General features: G+C 39.5%; 1 protein-coding gene across 2 annotated transcripts in view; it reads left to right on the forward strand.

Moving 5' to 3' along the window:
* Positions 1 to 22,826, forward strand: part of PRKN (parkin RBR E3 ubiquitin protein ligase) — a 786,713-nt gene that overhangs the window by 646,622 nt on the left and 117,265 nt on the right. For both annotated transcript variants that reach the window (XM_063329189.1, XM_063329188.1), the window contains exon 9: positions 11,117 to 11,266. In XM_063329189.1, the coding sequence (XP_063185259.1) occupies positions 11,117 to 11,266 (150 nt within the window). The remainder of the gene's footprint in view (positions 1 to 11,116; positions 11,267 to 22,826) is intronic.

Genomic DNA, 22,826 nt, shown 5'->3' on the forward strand with positions numbered 1-22,826 from the left:
CTGTCTTCCCTTTAATCTTAACCCATACACTCTCAACCAGCTCATCGTCCTTCCCCATATGGAGCTCCATCGATTCTAGCTAGTCACTGATTTAGAGGGCAACATGTCCTCCCCTCCTACCCTGCCTGTCCTTCCTAAAGAGCTTGTATCTACTTATTTCTTATATTTATTTAGTTATATATCCTTTCTAAAAGGATCTACAGTGTGTCTTTTTCTGTTATCATGCATACTTGATAAGAAAAATCATAATTAATTATAACACTTTTATTCATATTGTTTACAATATCAGCATTATCAACCAACATATATTTTCTTCCACTCCAAGCAACAGTCAAAGAATAATAGGGGCATGTTACTGCTTCATGTCCAATCTTGATTTATTTTTTAAATGCTTATGTATTTAAGGACAGATTATAAAAGCAGAATGGACTATTGTGATAATCTCTTCTGATCTCCTTTAGAATACACATTACATGACCTTCTTGGATTAATTCTTGTTTAAACTGGAGTATATTGCCTAGAAAAACATCCATTCTTTGTTTACAAATCACTTGCAGACATTCAATCCTATTATACCTTTCAGTAGTGAAAGACAAAAATTCCCAGACTCTTTTCTTTCCACCACTCTACCAGCACCAGTATGCTCCCTACATTGCATATCTCCCATTCCTCAGTGTCCAGATCCTTTACATTTCCAATTCTCTTTGTCCTGTCACAAGGCAGTAGGTGATCATCATAATAAAAAATTACTTCAACCTATGAATGCATCTCAGCAAAAGCCACCACACCCCTGAAACAGGACTTAGGAAATGCATGTAGAGCAAAAGGGAGTCTGCTTGTTAGTCAGACTGTCAACTAGATATGTTTAAGACTGAATGAAGGAATCTTTCAGTTTGAAGTGGACATTCCCACTGGAATTTGTGCGTTCCAGCTAAATCAGTGGCTGTTCAATAAGGAATATATTTTCCCTTCTACAGATTTCTATTTTTTCATCTAAGAGGTGCCTTAGTGCTTTTGGATATGGATGGACACAGCTCAGATTCAGCTCACAATCCATCAGACTTCTTCCCAGACAGAAATCCCATTCTGCAGTTGTGGGTTATAGTTTGTTTCTAGAAAAATAACTTTACATGTGACTGTGCTGAAAAGTTGTTTGCTCAATCCCAGTTTACCAACAGTTCAGATACCCCTGTAGCATAAATCATCCATGTTACATGTTCATTACTTCCTCTTCTCAAACTGTTACGAGTTTTATCACTAATGTTCTATGTTCTTGGTTTTCTTCCAAGTTATTGATAAAAATTTTAGGTAGTGAAAGGTCAAGAATCAATACCTTTGGGACATTTTTGGAAACACACCTGGAAACACACAAATGATTGCTCATTTACAATTATATTTTAGACATGCCAGATAGCTAAGTTTTCGTCCTCTTAATATATGGCATGTTAATTTTGTATCACTCTAGATACTTAATTAAAATGCCACACGGCAGCAATACAGATGCCTTAGTGAAGTCTGCTTACTCTTTTAACTCTTTTACCTTTATCAAACAAATTTCAGTCAAATAAAAATCAAGCAACTGTTCCTAATACAAAACCCTGGTCTCTACCTTTTGTTCATCGAGTATTTGTTTCCTGTAAATGCTGACCGTATATAATTTTTGTTGACGTCATTAAGAGGGAAAGATTTTGAGCAGCTTGCAGGATCACACCACTCGAAAACATGTGTTTGCCTGTCTATCTGTCTATCCATATGAAATATTTCTTTATCTAAATGTAAGCATTGAAGGAAAACTAATGCTGAGGAAAAAAGGCTTCGTGTTTAACTTGAAGCATGAAGAGCTGCTCATTAATATTTCCTAAAAGGAGTTCTATAAGGGTAAAACAGTTGCCCAAATAGTCAAACTTCTCGGTAGTCTCCTGGACATGTAAAAATCCCGTGCCTTCTATTCCATCAGGAATGTACATTATGGAAAATTCATCTTAGCTGAAAAGTCTGTCTTTTAAGGTTTAGTTAGTGGCAATAAGTTAGTTTTTAAAGAGGGATTTGTTTTTAGACTTTATGGAAAGAGGTGCTCATAGTCTGTGTAGTAAAACAGAAGAGTACAAGCTTCCCTAGTACATGATGGATTGTGGGTACCTAACTTACCACATAAAATCAGCTTCCAGAGCGATTGGCTTAATATGCAGTACAAATACATTTAGCAACAGATTGCCACCCCACTTGATACTTGACCCTTTGAGAAGGTGCCAGAGAGTCTGACCTAGAAAAATCTACAAAGGCAGCTTTGACTGGTTTGTTTTGGACCTCCTTTTCACAGGCTCTCCCAGTGTGCAAAGGTCTGTGCAAGGCAAAAAGAGTGTCCTGGACACACAGCCCCAGGAAGGGCAAAACCTGAAGCTTTCTAACTTTCCTTAGCACTGTTGAGCCTTTTCTTGCAATTTGATCTCACTGTTCATAATCCATTATTTTCCCTGAGCATAATGGATGCAGTCCAACCTGCTGGCTAACTGCTTCCCTTCACAGGTACCTGAGATACACTCAGGACTGGGATGAAAGATTTACTAACTGGGAAGCTATTGAAAATTAGCACAATATAAGAAAATTAGTCTCCTGCAGTAGCAATTTGCCCTGTCAGGCTGGCTGTCTGCAAGTAAATGCAAATGGTTCTACAAGTGGTGATAGTACAAGCTGCTTACAAAAATATGTTAAAGATGCAGTAAATATGGGCTCTGTCCAAGTACAGTGGAAGGCAGGTAATTCAACAAGCCAGTGCCAGAGACAGCAGAGAGAACACTTTAATTCAGACCTAAACACTACAATATATCAACAAAGCAAGATGACTTGCAGTGAACTGTTATGGAGTCTCCCTAATGACTCTCTGAGAAACTTCCCTCTTCTCCCCGAAGTGATAAAAAAAATCTTGTTTAATTGTTTAAATGGAATATTGAGATTCATGAATAAAATAGCAGCTACATCTGAAGGCTGGAAGGGAAAACAAATAACGCAAATGCATGCAATCTGCTGCTATACCTGAGTGCCCCCAACAGGTCACAGCGCAGATGAAGCAGATGAGACACGCTAGTGGCCGGAACAGAAGCTGGTAAGTAATGTGTAGCTGCGCTTCTCTGCTATATCATCTGCTGTGACAACTTTGCAGAATGTATTGGCCAGTTGCTTGATGTTTTGACAGGGGAATGATCAATTTTAACAGATCGCTCCTATCAGCTGCTACTGCAAGTCATATCCCTGCTCACTTTTTCTTTAGAAATCATGTGGGCGTTTATATCCCTGGAATCAGAGCAAGCCTGAATGGGGCACTCTTTTTCTTACTTCCCCCCCGTGCCCCCATTTCCTTGCCCATTGGGGAAAACTTATGCAAAGTATGCAAAGGAATACCCTGTTTTGAAAATCTGCAGACGCACATCCCCATGCTGTCCAAAGGTGGTGTGGACTTGTGCTAGGTTTTGCTGTGAGCTGTAACTTCAGGAGATATGGAAACCTAGTATTAAAAGAACACAGTGTGGACAGAAATCATTTAACATTAATTGAGGTTTTAAAGGAATTTGTATACAATATGTGTGTATGGCAAGGGGAAAGTCCTTCGAATATTTTTTTGCTTGCAATACTTGCTAGAGGAATGTTTTTTAAGTATATGCTACAGAACGTTAATATAAAGTCAGTTTTAAACCAATAGATATTTACCCATTCAAGCAAAAGTAATGTCATGTGACAATTCTAATTAATAAGCGGAATTTAGTGCAGGAAACTGTCAAATATGATCAACAAAGTGCTTCTGAAGTATTTGTGGATCAAGATTTTTTGATAACTACACCTGGAAAAAATACAAGATACCTCTCGATAATTCACATGCAGTTAAAAAAAAAAAGAATAGATTTTCACTGAATAATTTCTCCAGTTCATAATTACTATGCTATTTTGTTAGTATTCTCAGATATGTATCTTTACCAGTATACTGCCTTGCAGATCTGTGCTTTCCCACCTAGTCCCCTAGATCCAGCTACTACTCAGTGTGAGTGATACCTACATGCATCTCTCAGTTTCTTCCACTTTTCCGTCTAATATCTGATTTCTGTCCATCTGATTTGGCTCACCTGTTGCATTTGTCATCACCTTCCCATCACTCTCTCTCTAAAAGTGAGCTACTGCATTTACACCACCTTTTTTTTATGGCTAGAACTACACAACAAGTTTTACAGTCTTGCAATTTCATGTGACTGTTGATGTGTCTCTCTTTTCTCTTCATGCTATATCTGCTTTGAGTGTCTCCTAACCACCTTCTTCCCTGACTTCAGAGGTAATTTAAATCCATATGAGTTCCTCAGCTTTGTCTCTCCTGGATTATCAGAACTTTATCATTTTTGAGTTCTTGTCATAGGCCGAGCACCTCTACTTTCTTACTCCCTTTTTAACTTGTTGTCTGCGCACTAGACAAGTAAAAGTAATTTCTTTTTGGTTCAACAGCTGAGATAAAAAATGCTGAGAAAGAAAGGAAAAAGTACTTGTGATCAAAACTAATTTAAAGGATATTCTTTACCTGTCAAAACCAAAAAATATGTCATTTTATGTAGAACCCAAATTTCTCTTTGCTTACTTGTCTGTAACAACTATTGATACTTGTAGCAACTTGAGTGCTTCTAAAAATAAATAGAGGAATTCTTTTTCACCCAGCTTTCATTAAATTGAGAGAGAGGATTTGAATCCCGGTGTTCAGGGTCTCAGGTGGATGAAGAAGTTGGGACTTCTTCCATGCCTTGGATGACTTTGATTTTCTTTCATGGAATGTGCATGTATTCACTCCTGTGACCTGAGAAGTGGAATTCCTGGGAGCCACTATCTACTTCACTGAATCTCAGTTGCACAATTTGCAACAGCATCAACTGAAAACATTTCCTTGCATCAGTTACAGCCTCAGCGGTTATCATTTGTAGGGGAGAAAGGAATGTGGATTCGAGCTCCACAAGGGTTGGAAGGTACTGAATGTTAACGTCCAGCATTCAGTCCATTCAGACTGATCCCACAAATACCTGCTGGAAGATCACAAACTTCCGAGAGTTTGTAAATATGGTGCCAAGTCATACACTGTGCTTAGTCCACTTTTTTCATTGCATCATGTTGCCTCTCATATATTCAGTTTGATTTCTGCTACAACCTGTTCCAGTGTCCTCTCTTCTCAGCATTCTTTATTTTCTATTTTCATACTTCTCAGGGTGTGTTTTCTTTTATATTGTTTTGCAAACTGCAGTCTTCCCTTTCTTTCACCCTCTCCAGTTTAGTTTAATTTTGTCTGTGAATTGTGTTGCATTGGTCCGGTCATGGGTTTCTTATCTAAGCATTTTCCTGAGACTGCCTTATGCAATTTTCCATGACTCTCCAAAACCAGGCAAATCCCAGCCCTCTAGAACGTGGTTCTCTTTCTGGTCTCCATCCCAGGAGCTGATGCTCTGAACTTGCTCTTCCAGTCATATCGCTGGCCAGCAAAGGAGCCCAATAACTCTGGAAAAATAAAATAAGGATGCTCCATGGAGAGTTGTGTCAGTCCATCTCTTTTTAATCTATATTTTGGGTGACACTTTTGTAAGTATTTTTACTAGTCCAATGAGTACTAAGGGTTTTGTTGCCTAATTACATTATGGAACTAATTCTTTTTCTTGTTTTTGTTGTATGTGTATAATACATATAAACAAAGTGCTTAGTCTACATTATGGACTAATAGCCTCCACAATCTAATTTTGAAACACACAGATGGTTATTTGATTTATAGGAGCAGTAAAAACAATCTGACTCCAGAAAGTAGATTTTCTTTCCTCTGAGACCGTTACATGCAGTTAAAGAACCAAGTAATCGAATTACCTTTCTGAGATTAGAAATTTCAGCTTTACATCTACTGTTAAATTTTTGTCCAAAGTTCCCTGCAAGCCTACTACTGAGCAGATGCTTTTGGGTGTGAGGAAAAGGGCAAAATAAAGAAAACTGTGCCCAAAGTGTAAAAGCAAAGTTAAAATAACACAAGGCACATGTGCTGTTGCAGGGGATGTTGTAATAGATGATTTTTTTAAGGTCCCTTCTAAACCAAATCATTCTATGATTCTATGATATTAAAGCATAATTTGCAAATTAAATAACATGGCAAGGAATCGTTGTGTTCACAAAGTGTATTTTGCAAGAGTTTTGTGCATCCAGGTGCATTTTAGTTTTCTCTTAGTATCTGAATCTCAATGTAACTGAAAAGACTTCAACCCATAGTTATACCTGTTTTATTCCTGTGTCAGCCCAATGATTGCATTTCAATTACCCTTGATTTACAACATCAAATGATTGAATTTCCACTGGTTGAAAACCCAGTACCATTCTAAGGCTCAAGGGAAACCATCTCACTCTGGAAAGTGGGGAGTAGGGAATAAAGGGTTACAATTATCCAGCCTCCGTGTCTATGTCATACTATAATTTATAAAAATCATTTCTAAAGTCTTTATGAGCAAAGATTGCATGAAAGAAATTCATGATATGGTTGAAATACCATAAGTAGAGCTGGGAATGTTTTCCACTCAAAATTTTATTCCATTAAAAGTATAGATTTGGGTTGACTGGGACAATTCACAAACTGAGGGGAAAGTTCTCAATAGGATGCATTTTTTCAGAGAAGACAAAACAAACCAGAATGTTTTACAGCTACTTTCATAGTTCTTTTCATACTGTTCATATACTTTTAGCTGTCTTAGTACCAGTGGTTTGGAGTAAATCATATTTTTAAAGCTTTTGTTTTTTCAAATAAGCATTGAAATATATGCTTCTATGGTGAAGCCGGCAACTATTTACCTACTTGTATTTCTGAGGACCTTATTAGAGTAGCATATAAATGCCTGACATTCTTTGCTCAAAAGCTGCTTTCTAGCAGCAGTAGACGGCTGGTGATTTCTGTGTAATTTTATGCCCCTCGTTACCATAGTATTTGATGTCCTCATGACTATTAATGGATTTTGCCTCTTAACACTACAGTGAAATCAGCGAGTATCATTCTCCCTCTTTACACACGGGGAACTGATGAGAAGCATAGATTAAGTGACTTACGTGAAAACCACAGGAAGGCCGTGCAGCTGCCAGGAATTGAAAACAGATGCCATGAATGCCAGTTCAATCAAGTTCCCCATATATTAAACTTTATAAGAGGTTTTTCCTAAAAAGATTGGAGATATTTTTCCTTCTTGTAGCATGCAGAACAGTTTTACACATGATGAGTACATCTCTAAATAGGAGCCACATTGATAATAATTGAGTAATAGATATTGTGAAATATTTTGAATTTGCAGAAGAGTTAGATTATGACAGCTCTTTACGTGTTAGATATCTAGCCTAAGTTATTTTTCTCAACTTCAACTACAGCACTTCCACAGGGTGATTCATCCTACCTATCTTAGACATCACACTTAAGTCAGGATAAACTCCCTTCTTGGGATCTTATTTCTTCTCATTCAATGTATTTGGAGCCTCTATGACTTGATTAGGTTAGATGTTTAATTTTTGAAGAGCTAAAATTGTATGAGGTCTAAGCTGTTTGGGTACCTAAACCTTGGTTTCAAAAATGGCTTAGGCCAGGTGACTTAGGATCAGAATTATTGGAACTGAAGCAGCTATTTTGGGAGTCACCTGATTTCAGGTACGTTGATATCTAGCAAATTGTCTGATCTCTCTGTTAATAGAACAGGGCACTCCAGGGCTCAGTTCTTCTCATGCTGATGTACAAATCTGAAAGAGATTGTCTTGCCTGTTAATTATAAAAGGAGTCCAAGCAACCAGTGCAACTATAGGCATCATCACTTCAGATAAAATGTTTTGGTCCTTTGCAAGCCTTTTATAAACGCACCCTTAAAGTAAAGCGAGCTGTTTTCTTTCAGGCCACTGAATAAATAATATAAATCCACGTATGTTATGTATGACTGTATTACAGCAGCAAACATATATATGTTCTGCTCCTACATGTTTTAGTTAGTTGCTGGGTTTTGAGTGAGATAGTGTACAGGCACAAGGAAAAAGAAATTAGAAAATGACGTCTTATAAATGTATCTGGACTTTGAAGGTAGAAAACAAGCTGGTAACTAGATGTCAAGATGTGTAAATGCATTTAGTAAGATCTTTCCTGTGTTCAAATTGATCAATTTTTGGCTTTTATACTGTGAAAATCACCGATGAGAGTGCTATACTGTTTTGGCATGAGTCCTGTGCTGAACCAATACAAAATGTCAAATTTGTGGGACAGAGTACGATGGCTTTGTCCACCTTGCCAGTAGGTAGACTGGACACTTCCTTTCTGTAACTTCTCTAACAAGACAGATTGATTCCCATCTTACCTATCTTCCATTTTTGTGTATCAAAAAAGAAATGGAGAGGAGACGGGAGGAATCTCTTCATGCCCTTTTTATGCTAAGTTAATGACTGGAAAGCATATCCTTGTTTTCATCTGAGAATTTATAAAGGAAATGCTGACGGAATCTCAGCTACAATGTCACTGGTGTTTGCCTCCATAATGAGCAGCTGATGATGATCCCACATCCAGCACAATGTTCCATCTTAACAGGATAAGACGATCGCTGTCCTCACCTTGAGGTCCAGTCTCTGCGCGAATGAAAAATGAGGTCGCAGCGAGTTTTGCAGCTGTGGTTACCCATATTTCTGTTCAAGGCCAGCAGAATGGCTCAGAGCACTGAGCATGTAGTTAGTGCAAGGATCACAAACTTTGCTGAAAATTGACAGAGTCCAACATTAAATATTTATGCCACTACTCTAGGTTACAAAATAATAATAAAATAGAAAAACACCAGTTGACTTGCTGAGCCCCTGCATTCAAGGAGACTTTGCAGACATGTCTTCTACATTTCTCAAAATACTGGTATCTTCCAGATCCAAGATCCTTAATTCAGGATTTCTGTCTTTCACACACAGTGATATTTTGAAGGCTTTCTCTCCTTTTAGACTTTGCTTTTCTTTTGAGAGAAAGTTTGGTTGGACTTTTTGTTAACTGACAAAGGTGGATACTTCCAGTTTGGTAAACTTTTTCTTTGCTGTGATGCAACACTTTTATGTCTAAATATTATAGTGTTTTAAGAAGTCACATACAGCCCAGTGTAACAAGCTGTGTTGTGGCAACATTTGTAGAAGAATATTCTTAAATGTACCCACAAAATATGCAGTGGCACCCCTGCCTTTGTAATTTAAAATTCGTCTTTGTATCCTTTGTGTGTGAGGTTTTGGTCCTATTACTTCAGTTCTCCTTGCGGGATTTCTTTGGAGAGGGGTGCGGAATGGTGAGAGAATTTTTTATTCGTCCCAAAAAAAGGGAACAGGGTTTTTATGAGCAGTTATGGGATAAGAGTTTATGAACCACTAAATACTGTTGTGAGTGCTGTAAGATAGAGCTCTGTTTTGTTCCTTTAGCGCACCATAAAGTCATTCCACTCGCAGAGAAAATTCATACTACTCCCTTCCTCTTTGGCCTTTTGGATTTTCCTGTTTTCTTTGGGGCTGTTAGGACCAAATGCTTTCATTTATTTCACTCTACAGTAGATCAGATTTATAGGCGATTCTGAGGCCTAGTTTGCAATGGTTATATAGCCTCTAGTGTGGAACCGCACCAACATAGAACGCTAGAGTGGATGTGATTTACATGTACACAGCATGATTTGTACTTGTGCAGCTTATCTCAGGCTGAAAGCGGGGTAAGTTAGACCAGGGAAAGTTATTGCAATGGCAACACTCATTTAGAGTAGGCGTTTATGTCAGTGAGGATACAGGGAGCATGTTATTTAATATTACTGTGTGTCAGCCTCTCCATCATTAAAATAGAGGCCTTTCCACGGCCTTTTAGGGTATTGGGATGGAACTAGATGAAAACTACAAAAACTAAGAAAATTTCCTGGGAGACCCTGGATAAGAACGACACCTAACATTGAAATAAAAGTATGGCAGAGAGTTATTTTGCCAGTCAGTTTCATGAAATTTATTTTAAAAAATAAAGTTGGCTGGGCAATTTCTATAACCTTTTAGGTCTAAAACATTATACTGTACTTCTAGCTATTGATCCTTGGGGCTTTTTGTGGGTTTCTTTTCAATCTGTATACAGCATTTATCAGTATCTGTGGTTGGACTATATTTATGATGTTTACAATTATTTTTTATATCAGTATAAGAGTTCTTGAGGTTACTTACAGAAACAGTCTCCTGATTTGTTGATTTTAGTATCTCACACACTTTTCTCATAGTGAAAATCACAGAATCACGGAATCTTCAGAGTTGGAAGGGACCTCTAGAGATCATCTAGTCCAACTCCCCTGCTAGAGCAGGATTGCCTAAAGCACATCCCTCAGGGCTGCATCCAGGCGGGTCTTGAAAATCTCTGGAGAAGGGGACTCCACACCCTCCCTGGGCAGCCTGTTCCAGTGCTCTGTCACCCTCACTGTAAAGAAGTTTTTCCATGTATTTGAACGGAACTTCCTGTGTTCTAGCTTGTGCCCATTGCCCCTTGTCCTGTCGCTGGGAACCATTGAAAAGAGCCTGGCTCCGTCCTTCTTAAACCCACCCTTTAGATACTTGTAAACATTAATCAGGTCCCTCCTCAACCTTCTCTTCTCCAGGCTAAAGAGTCCCAGCTCTTTCAGCCTTTCCTCATAAGGGAGGTGCTCCAGTCCCATAATCATCTTGGTTGCCCTTCGCTGGACTCGCTCCAGTAGTTCCCTGTCCCTCTTGAACTGGGGAGCCCAAAACTGGACACAGTACTCCAGTTGTGGCCTCACCAGTGCAGAGTAGAGGGGGAGAATGACCTCCCTCGACCTACTGGCCACAGTCTTCCCTATAATAATAAAATGATAGCGGCAAGTCAGAAAGTGATGCATATGATGTGAGTTGGAGCAGTGTGACACCCCGTTTAGCAACACTGCGAAGTTCTAGACATTTGACAAATAACCTGGACTTAGCATGTGAGACATTAGGACAGCTGACTTGATTATGTGGGATAGATTTAAGCTCAAAGTTTGGGGAGGGGGGGTATGACACAGACTGTTGCATGCCATTGGAAGTTTAATACCAATCTGTTATGTTGTAGTACAACCGCTACCAGCGCTATGGGGCTGAGGAGTGTGTGCTGCAGATGGGAGGAGTGCTATGTCCAACTCCCGGCTGCGGAGCGGGTTTGCTTCCTGAACCAGGAGTGAGGAAAATTGTGTGTGAACCAGGCAACGGAATAGGCTGTGGGGTAAGAACATACGTTTTTCCTACTAGTGGTGTTGCAAACAATTGATATTGTACAATGTTAGAATAAGGGGGGAAATGTGTTTTTTCCTTTTCCATCAGTGACTGAATTACCCTTCATACCAAAGTGGGATACTGTAGCTCAGTATACAATTTAAATATAGCACCATGGCTTAGGAATGATGACTTCATTGTGTAGACTATGTCCATTCCAGAATTCTTTGCTTTATTTGGTTTAAGAAGTTGCTGAGTAGTTACAGTAAGAAATTGAACTGTGCAAATGACAATCCAAATGCACTTTGACTTTCTTCTCCTGGCACTTCAGCAGAAATGTAAAGGATCTTGAGCAAACCATTCATTATTATACTAACACCAACTTTCTTTATAAGCCATAGAAAAAGGAGAGAGAGGAAATGACCGGTCTGTGATACTGCAGTGACGTTGCTTAGACATGTTAAAATACATGAGGAAAAGAAATATAGACTTTTTTTTTTTCTCACAAAAATTACTTTTAAGCAGGGGGAATGAACAATTAATGGTGGATTTCTGGAAAACAAAAACAGCTGACACTTGAAAATGTTTTTGCTAAGAGGTCAGACCATATGGATCAGTGATTTTTTTGGCAGTAGAAATAACAGGTACCTTACAAGAATCAAGGTTTGGGGGAAACAGAAATATTTCCCCCAAGAAATCCAAGAGTGAAATCTATGTGTAAAAGAACCTGTTAAATGTTGTGTCAGAGTGACTAACTGATGTTTGTACTAAGTGACTCTTTCCATAGTTGGTATTATTACTGAATTCCATGCATGCTATGAGAGAAGAGAAAATATCTGTATTTGTGAAATATTATCATGCTCTTACTGTAGGAATGTGTCTGAGAGAAAATGGTCACGTGAGCCAGCCTCCCTACTATGAGAGATTAGATTAAGAGCAAAACAGGTGGTAGAAGATGGAATTAGTACATGGGAAAAACGGGGACTGAGAAGGTAGAAAACATGTTGTGCTAATGACTAAGCAATTTACTATGTGAATTCTTGTAACCAACCTGATCTGTGAATGAACTGCATGGACAGTGCGTGAACAGAGACTGTAAGCCAATCATATAGCTGCCGCTAGCGCGTGCTCTTATTGCCTGTCTATATATACTCTGTGAAAACTTGAATAAAGGGAGAACGATCATACTCATATTGAGATTCCATCGTTACTCCGGGTCCGTCTCCCACTCCGACGTCCTCCGACATCTGGTAGCAGAGGATGGTTCAGCGCGACTGAGTTCTCCGAGACTGCGGTAAGCAGCTAGAGGAGGGGAGTGGGAAACTTCGGCTGGGAGACGTGCTGCTTGGGCGCATCAGCGGGAGCAGACAACGGCGTGAGGTCGCTCCTCACCTCCCAGGCGCAGCTATGGAAACAGAAGCTGCGGCCACGCTACTCGCTGGGATCCTCTCTAAGAGAGGGATTGAAACACCAGCGAAACTGTTGCTCAAACTGATTAAGCCGGGGCAGGAGATGGGACAACAAGTAACAAAAGAAGAAGGGGCTATATTAAGACTTCTCCTGCATATCCTCTCCAAGAGAGGGGTGAAATACGATGAGCGTATGCTCCGAAGGTTGTTAACCTGGTGCAGAGAGAACGGATTCGCACCAGAGCCCCAGACAGCTTTTAAACCAGAAATATGGGAGGCTGTTGGAAAAAAACTGTGGGAAGTGATAAGTAAAGGAGACAAAGAGGCATCACCGTTAGCGACGACATGGTGGTTGGTGTTATCGACCTTACAAGATATGAACGCGGAGCGAGCCACAGCAGCCGGGGCTTTTGCAGCATTACAACCCATGGGAGGGGGATCGAACAGGCCAGGTCCGAAGGTCTGGGACAATCCCCTGCTGATCCCCTCTGCTCCACCTGAGGCCGATGGAGGAGGCAGAATGTCAGCAGAGAAGGACAGAGCCGGAGCTGTTTGCTCCTGACATTGCCCGCCTCGCCCCCTCCCCTCCCCAGTCGTCCCCCTGAGATAAAAGTGCTGGTTTTGTATGTCTGCTGTGTAAGTGTGTGTGGGCGCCGGCTTATACCTGCTGATCAGCATGTGTGCTACTGTTTGCTTTTTGTTGTGTGCAGTGTCGTTAGGTGACTCCGCTTGAGCAGGTGTTCTGTCCGGTGTGGTACTGTTCTCGTATGCAACTAGGGCTGACACTCCGTCAAGTGAAGAAGTTTGTGTATACACAATGTTTAGACGTAAGGCGAGCGCGCCTCAGGTAGATATACCAGGATGGGCTGTAGAACCGATGGAAGTCCTGAAATATTGGGGGAGTTTTCATGAGCCGACACGTGTACACTCTTGGGAACGGCTCGCCCGTGCAGGGCGTATCGCTGGTTGTTTGTTGTTTGTCTATAAGGTCATGGTTGATTGGGAAAAGGAGTTGAGACAAAGTCTATAGGATGCTCTGTAGGAAAATGAGAAACTTAAGGAAAAATGAGAAACTGAGCTCTTGTTGCAAAGGCAGACTTTTATGTCAGTCGTAAGTGATGGGAAAAAAAAAAAAAAAAAGAGAGAGAAAAAAAAGAAAACAAAAGAGAAAAAAAGAAAAAAAAAGGAAAAAGAGAAAAAAAAAAGAAAAAGAGAAAAAAAGAGGAAAAAAAAAAAGGAAAAAAAAAAAAAAAAAAAGAAAAAAGAAAAAAAAAAAAAAAAAAAAAAAAAAGAAACCAAACAGGAACAATTAGATGGGAAATGTGCCATGTTAGCACAAAAGTATGCCATAAGCATTATGAGAAAGCATCAGAAAAAGAGAAATAGGACACCTGATTCAAAGCAGTACCATAGAGATATGGTTTTGGTTTTTTCCTATATGTGTCTATGTTATTGCATGCCTTAGTAGATTGCTCTGTGTTATACCCTGCGAGACTAAAATGAACCCCAGCAGAAGCGGTCTCTTGAGCAAGGGGGTGGAATATGGGAAAGCAACGTCAGATCGGCGAGGAGGACTGTAAATACACTCAAGGGACTCGCACCTGGGTGCTGGAAAACACAGATATCACACCAATTGTTATTCAGTCTTGGGTGCTGGCAAGAAAAACATTTGGATGACATAAGCCTGTAATGGACTCACAGACACCTTATCTAGCTGCTTGAGAATCTTGGCCTGTTGTGGAAGAAGATCAAAGCACAGTACCAGCAAGAACAGGGAGTCCGCATGCTCTCTAGCTAACAAGGACTCTTTTGCTGCCAAGGATTCGTGATAACAAGGACTCTCTTGCTGCCAAGGATAAGTTTAACAATGCTACTAGTACCGCTATTTCTGAGTTATTGCTAGATGTAGATAGTATTCAATATGCGATGTTGCAAAACAGAACTGCTACTGATTTTTGCTTTCAGCTCACAGACATGGTTGTCAAGATTTTAAAGGACTGTATTGTGTGAATCTAAGTGACCACTCCAAATCCATCCATGCCCAGCTGCAGGAACTGCACCGACTGAACCAGCAACTTGTGGAGACCACGGGGTGAAATCTCTTTGCTGGATGGACTTGGGGGTGGGGTTGGTTGAAGCAAATTATACTCATCGCCTGTGTGGAAGGAATTTGTCTGTTATGTTTAGTATGCTGTTTGCCGTGTGTAATAAGCATTATACGATCAGTTGTAGATGCCGCTTTGCATCATACCCTTGTACGAGTTGTAGAATATGTTGCTCTAAAAACTATGTGTGTATCCGTGAGAACCCGACCTTCACAGAAGAAGATAACAAGAAGGGATTACAACAATGTAGTCATGTATCAGACAGCTGCTGTCAGCAAAGCTGGATCATGAGTTTGGTGAGACTCGCTGTGTACGCTGGCCACGTGTGCAGTGACTCTAGCCTGTACTTTTCTACTCGATCCAGTGCAGGAGAGTCTGGTGGGACTCGCTGCGTGCGCTGGCCATGCATGCAGCGACTCTAGCCTGTACTTCTCCAGTCAATCCAGTGCAGGATATAAGGAGGCTGTCTCAGGTCAGAGAGGGGGAGAGAGACATGAGCACACTTTGAAGGTACAGGGGATGCCCTGAAGCACTGTGTCTGCCCCCGCCCCCCCCCCCCGCCCATAAGTTCTATGTTCATTAACCCCAACAGCTCAGAAGGCATCACAGCATGTTGCAAGATAAGATATAGTCTACTACTGCTGCAAGACGCATTGAACACCTTCCTACAAGAATTTCAACTTTATGCCCTGATAGGACAGTGGGATGATGCACTCGCAAAGAGCCTGACTGCGTTAGAGTGGGTATTTTTGCCACATACCTTTTCAAAACCAGTAACTATGATGATCAAAATGTTATCACGATTGTTTTTCCAGGGTCGCTCGTGCTGTCAGCAACCGCAATGTATTTGAAATATTACAAAAGGATTTCTCGTGGGTAAATCCAAAGAAATTGGCTTTCTGGGCTAAATTTAGGAATCTGGGTATTTATTGCCTTAGCAGGGTTCTTTTTGATTCTGTTTTTAATTGTGTTTAGTATATAACCTGCTAAGAGCGTCACAACAAGGATAAAATGTCCAAATTAAAAGCGGTCAAAAATGGTTTCGATGATTGGTCAAACTCATGGGGTATAATGGGATGGTTATCAGACTTACTAAAGCAAGGGCTCATGCTACTGTTGGTTATATTATTATTGATTATGGTAGCCTCGTGTGTTCTCTGCAAAGTGACTGACATGATAGAAAATGCCATGCATAAGGTCTGGCTGGCTCAAGAAGAAAAAGGGGGGATTGTAGGAATGTGTCTGAGAGAAAATGGTCACGTGAGCCAGCCTCCCTACTATGAGAGATTAGATTAAGAGCAAAACAGGTGGTAGAAGATGGAATTAGTACATGGGAAAAACGGGGACTGAGAAGGTAGAAAACATGTTGTGCTAATGACTAAGCAATTTACTATGTGAATTCTTGTAACCAACCTGATCTGTGAATGAACTGCATGGACAGTGCGTGAACAGAGACTGTAAGCCAATCATATAGCTGCCGCTAGCGCGTGCTCTTATTGCCTGTCTATATATACTCTGTGAAAACTTGAATAAAGGGAGAACGATCATACTCATATTGAGATTCCATCGTTACTCCGGGTCCGTCTCCCACTCCGACGTCCTCCGACACTTACTGTTGTCTTTCTTGTGGAAAATGCACTTTTTATTGTAGTTTTGATGTGGCCCAAACTGATACCATGGAAGAATAATAGTTTGCCGAACTAGGAAGCAGCAGTAACTTGTCTTCTCTGAGTAGGTTAGCATCTGTCGACCTTGGTAAAACTTCCTATCTGTCCATGCAGTGGTGCATGTAAAACTGAGTACTCCCCAGACTCACTGAGCCGACCTGGGGCTATAAAATAAAGCAGAAGGTGGGCAAGTAATAAGAAACAAGACTGAGTAAACAAAAAGGAATGCATCTGGATTAACTATTAGGGATTGGTTAAAGAAGTTAAAATCACAAATAATTTTTACTCTGCTCTCTGCCTTGACATGATGAAAATCAAACTGTGTTTTGCACCTTCATTCATCGTCATTCTAAATCTGCAAATGTCCTGTAAATAAAGTGTACATAGCATAAAGGATTGATGTATTGCCTGGTTTAGCAAACTGCTCTGTTTCCTTTTATGGACTCTGTGCTGTGCTTGCTAGTGACCAGATATGCAGCCTTGACTTTAACCTCACCCTTTGTTTTGGTTTATGTGACGTCTTGAACATTAGGGAATACAATTCATTGAGCCTGAAATGAGAAGCAAGAGGCTGGCCTAGAAGCCCAATTTTGGTAACATTCAGGCCCTCCCTCAGAATCTATAATGGAAAAGGGTGAAAATACATGTCTTTGAATCTTTCTTTGCACCCTGCCACATGATAACCTCGAGGAAGATTTGTCGCAGAAGATTTTCTGTGGTGAAGGTCTTAGCACTGAAGTGAGCTGCCGGTGAGAAAGCTGACTGAAAGTAAGGGTCCGGCTGCAAGAACACCATGACAGTTAGGAAAGCTATTTATTTCTGCTCAGTTTTCTGCAGTTACTTTTAGTGTTTTCTATTCAGAAAGTTAAACAATGTTGAGTTTTTTCGCAGGCAAAACCTGCCCTTTCTTAGTGTGAAAGCCTTCCACTCTTCTTTATGGAATCCAGGCACATCCACTTCAGAGCTCTGGCTTCCCTCACAAGCGTACACAATGATTTATAAGCTCAAAGAAAGGCCCAAGATGAAGAATGTCCCTTTTGTCCATCCAAATAAAGGTAGCGAAAGATGCCTTGCAGTGCTTACCTGTACAGCTTAGGTTAGAGACATGTTCCTTGTTAAAGTTAGTAAGCAAAGAAATAAGGAATGCAGCGTGAATCTGGAGATTCTCTATGAATACCTGTGTCATCTTTTAAGCTATACTTTAGATATGTAGAGTTTCTTTTGGGGATATTTGAACCTCTGTCTTTGGGTAAAGTTCAGAGCTGATAACATACTGCTAACAGCAGAAGTTACATCTAATACAAGTGATGTTATTCACCCAAAAGCCCTTCTAGAGAAATAGTTGTCTACTGCACAGAACAAACTGATTGTTCAGGCCTGAATTGCAGTATAAGGGTAGCTAACAACTGTCAAGTATTTGACAATTTTGATTAACTGATAAGATGGATCAAGGGAGGGAGGAGGGATAGCTTTTCAAAAGGAAATAGAGACAGTAAATAAAAAGAGTTTTCAGAAGCCGGTTTAGAAAAGGAGAGGCAAAAGAAAGCAAATAGAGAATAAGCTGTCTCAGGGACTGAGGTGAAATAAATATTCCATTATTCAGAGAGAAAACTGTGTGAGGTAGTCCCAAACATGTAAGGACTCCAACCAAATCTGAAAGAGCATTGAAAAATGAACAGGTAACTGAGCCAGGCTTGGATACAGACATTTTGCCTTCCTCAGTTTCTTTCTGTGGTATTTGAAATGAGGAACTAGAGTCTCTTTTTGCAAAGTTATTGCCGTTGGTGTCAAAGCTAAATGTGAGTCTCCAAGAGAGTGCTCTTAATTTGCTAAACGCACCTTTGGGAAAGTTAAAGATGGTAGTTTTGCTTTGTCTGAGGAAGCTGGGAAACAGGAGCATGTGGGGCCCATAAACAGCCTGGTATCTAGGCTGACAGGCAGAATAGAATCTAGACAGAACCATACCAAAAAGGTGAGGAGAGAGATTTAAATTTCAGAATCCCCATATGTACCCTCTGCAGTCAGGCATCATTCAGGCTGTCAGGCAAATAGAACAAGAGAGATTTATTTTGACTAGAAAAGTAGTATGCAGTTATCTGTTTAATGATTATAAATAGTCCTTACTCAAAGCCATGTTGTGGTACCACTGACTGACCTCACCCTTGCCTAATCTTTCATATTTTTTATCACTAGCCATAAATATATTAATTGATTTTCCAAGATACTACCATTATACACTGTTGTTCTACCTTCATTAATATGCATCAGACCTATGTTACTAACTTTTATTGCTCAAATATAAAATTTTGACGTATTTAATACGAGAAAACAGCAACAAAACATAGAAGATAGTACATATCGTACCAGCTGGCCTGGGTACAGGAAAAGCTGTGGTAATCAAGGCATACAGAATCTCTATTAATAAAACATTTTTGTCTTGTTTTATATTAAACTGGCATATTATTTCTGAAATATTAAAAGTTTGGAGTTAAAAGCAGGTTAGAATGGAGCTTCAAAAGGGACTGTACTACTTGTTTATTAGAAAGTATGCCTTCGTTTCTACACATACGGCTCAACTGTCATGCAAAACATCCATTGTCAATATCTTTCAGCAGGATGATAACTGACTAATGTGTGATTGCATCCCAGCCCTTGCTCCACAACCGTAAAAACTTTATGCAGCGTGCAATGTCAGTTAACCTATCCCTCGGAATGGGGTGAGATGGGAGATCGGGGATAGTGGAAATAGAGCCTCTGTCGATCTTTCCTTTTGAATTTACTCATTCCTAGCATAGTCCGTAAAAGCAAGAAGAAGAATGTATTTCCAGAGATCCTCTGTGGTTTGATAGTCCCTTGCCAGGAGACCTGACTCTTGAAGCTATAGCCAGGTTCATGGAAGTCCCGAGACCACTCCAAAGTATCCTAAGGTCTGGGTGACAATTTAAATGATATTAGGAACAAGCTGTCATAACTGATGTTTTTGTGGCCCTTCGTTCAGATCCCCTAATGTGAAACTCCAGTCCACAAGCCAGTACTTAATCTTAGTGCATTAAATGTGCAATGATAAGAGAAGTTTTATAGCCTTGCAAAGGGAGCACAAAATCTGGGGTTATTTCACCTCTTTTACACCATACTTACTGTTCTGTAAGCATAATGCCACTGAAGAACATCAAGATTTCACAAAAGATGTGTTCACTTCCAGGACAGGTGCAATTTTAAGACTGTAGACTGCAAGAGGTCCCTGAAAAATCAATAGATATAAATACCGTGTCTTCCTTATAAATAGAATTCCTAGGCCATTGTATTACATAGAACAAAATCCCTAAGGCAATTTCAGTCTTCCCAGCAATTTTTTTCCCATTGATTTCTTCTCTCATTCTTTTTCCATGGCTAAGGAAGCACATGTCAAAAGCAATTGCAGCATATTGGGAGAATTAATAATTGTCTGCCTTTTCAGAAAGCTTAATAGAATAGAGGACACTCTAAAGTAGTTATACACTCTAAACACTCTAAAGTGCAATACACATTCCTGTTGTTTGCAAAGCTATTTTTTGTGGTTCACTATCCCCTGTTGATTTCCTAGCATGCATGTTTCATCTTCAGTGATGTCTTTGATAAGCACAATAATACGCACGTAGATGAACCCTGAATAATTGTGAAAAACCCTTTGTTTTGAGGAGACAGATCTGAATTATAAAAACTCCAAGAAACGCAGTCTAATTCACTTAATTTTTGGTAATTCAAATGATGATTTTGTTAGTTGGGTGTGTCCTTCTAAACTTCTGGAGTGGGGTTGTTTATTTTAGGGGTTTATATCTCAGTTGGAGTGCTATGTGAGTGCATTTGTATTCCCTCTGGGACGTGAGCTAGCTCACAAATACTGGCTCAGAACTATGTCATGTGTATGAAAGTGCATAATAGTTTGTAAGAGTGCCCCAGTCTAGAAGTGAAAAGCAGTTTCCGCATCTGGCAGTTGTAAGTCTTTTGTTGTAAAGTTCAGCTCTAATGCAATGCATTGTCATGATCAGCATGTACTTCCTTTGTGCAGTTTCTATCCCTCTTGTGTCTGGTTTTTGCACATTATTCCATATTTATTGCCTGATCAAAATGTTTGAAAGTCTGACTAACCTAAAAGACTTTATTTTCAAATGGATATGTAAGTATAAATGTTTGGTTCAAGATGTGCTCTGCTTCTTCATTAGCAGTACCAGGAAAAGCTTGAATGTATGTAAAGAGAAAATAGGCACCTTTTAAAATACTTCAAGATGTAAAGAGAGTCAAGACGAGTAATGGTAATTCAAGGCAATCTTTGAAGATATTTGCACAGAAGAAAATCTTTTTAATTTTATAATCAGATGAATAAAAGGTCATGGGTGAAGAAGGGCTGTGTGCACAGTGATCTATATTTTTGTCTGTGTTTTAAGATGGGAATGAAAGTTGAAGCAGGAGCAGAAATAAGAGACTCTGAGGTTTTGAAAAACAGAGGAATAATTCAGGAAAGAAAAGACCTTGAGACCTTTATGTCATTTGCGAAACACTAAAATGGAAACAGGAAATAGCTGCTATCTAGTACCCATAGTAAAATTGAAGGGTTAGTCTTTGTTATTACATTTCAGGTATCTGTCCTTGTTCCATATGTCATTAAATTTTTGCTTTTAAGAAAGTTCACCAGAAAGGTATTACCATGGATAAGGTAATATCTGAAGATATTGCTGAGATTAAGAAACCACCTCACAGCAGGAGTGTTTCATAATATTGTATAGGGACTTTTTTCAAGGGGAATGAAAATGAGACAGACATTTTCTATGATTGCTAAATGCCGAGTTGCTAGCATTGCGCCACAAGCTCTAAGCAGTATTCCTGTATTGCTTTCTTCTATTGAGTGGGCACTCTAGCCTTTAGAAAGTGGAATTCCATCTTGTTGACACATTATGCTCCAGTAGTTAAGGAAGTTGTTTCCTTGCTAAAATATGACAGGCTTTCTCAGGCTGACCAAACTTCTTTTTGGATTTTTAGGGTTTTTTTTCTGGTAATGTTTTCCGTGGTTTAAAATGAGCTGTAAAAACATGGGGCTTTTTAAGATGTGGTAGAATGTTGATGTTATGAAACAGAATAGCACTGTACAATTAACAAGCTATGTATTGCTGTCAAGGTGCATGATTTCCATTGCCCATATCTTGCAGTGCTGCAATTCATTGATCTGGTGACTGATACGAAACTCAGCTCTCAGCAGCAAGTGGATAAAGCAATCTAGAGAATGTTTCCATTATTAATAACATGGATCACATTAGTTCACAGGACTAGCAAAAGCAAAACAAATGCTTTTTATAAGAAGGACAAATCAATTACTTGCACTTGGTTCAATAGGTAGAAGAAAAACTGCTTTTTCCTTTACCTCCCAAATCATGGAGAACTAGCTGGTTAAACAATGTTAGGAAACAACATGTGAGTCTCTTTAGCTTGAACTGAGCTGGAATTGAAACTTCATTAGTTTTGTCTGCTAGATGTCTGGAATATTATGGGGTATCCCGTATTATGTGATTAAATTCTATATCCCTTATTTTATGTAGGGTATAACTTTTCCCTGATTTCTGAATCATGCAGGCATCTGGAAAATGGCTGTTGTACATGCACATTGCAAATTTTATCTTGAATGGCTTGATTTATTATTCTGTGTCTTACCTAGTAGCTCACCATTTTAAATCTGTCGTATGTGGTCTGAGAAAGAAGGAGCAAGGAGGTAGAGAAAAGAGGTAGTTACCTGATAAAGGGATGGTCTCTCTAATCTAGCATGAGAACACAGATAGCAGAATAACGCTATATTTGAGTCAGGGAAATTGTATTAGAAAAAACTGAGATAAAATCAAGTTCTTGTTTGTAAAGGTAAGTCAAAACTGGACACACAGACCTAGGAACTAGAAAGGATAAAACTGGTCTCTATGAATGTAAACCAGCTCAGACTGGGATGTGTAAGCCAATGTTTCACAGAAGATAAATGGTCACAATTTTACCAATTTGTCTGAAATAGGAATGAGCTAAAATTGCAAGCATGTGAGACCTATTCTAAATTGAGGGCTGAGATAAAATAGGAGTCGGTTTTAAAATCGCATTGGTACTTGCTTTTAGGATTTATCAAATAAATCTTAGTCCTTATAAACTGCTAGATCAAACAGTCCCCTGGAAGGGTGCTAGGGATTTTCATATTGGAGATACCAAACACTCGACTTCGTCAATCATTCAATATTCAGATTCCAGAGCTGATGCTACCTGGGCTTCAAATTTCTCCACCTGTGAAAGGAGAAGAACAACATTTTACAGTAGATGAAATGTGCACAATTTAAAATATCCACAGCTTAATTTAAATTGATTTTAGCACACAGACTTGGAAA

Source organism: Chroicocephalus ridibundus, chromosome 3, assembly GCF_963924245.1.
Source record: "Chroicocephalus ridibundus chromosome 3, bChrRid1.1, whole genome shotgun sequence".
NCBI classification, from domain to species: Eukaryota; Metazoa; Chordata; class Aves; order Charadriiformes; family Laridae; genus Chroicocephalus; species Chroicocephalus ridibundus.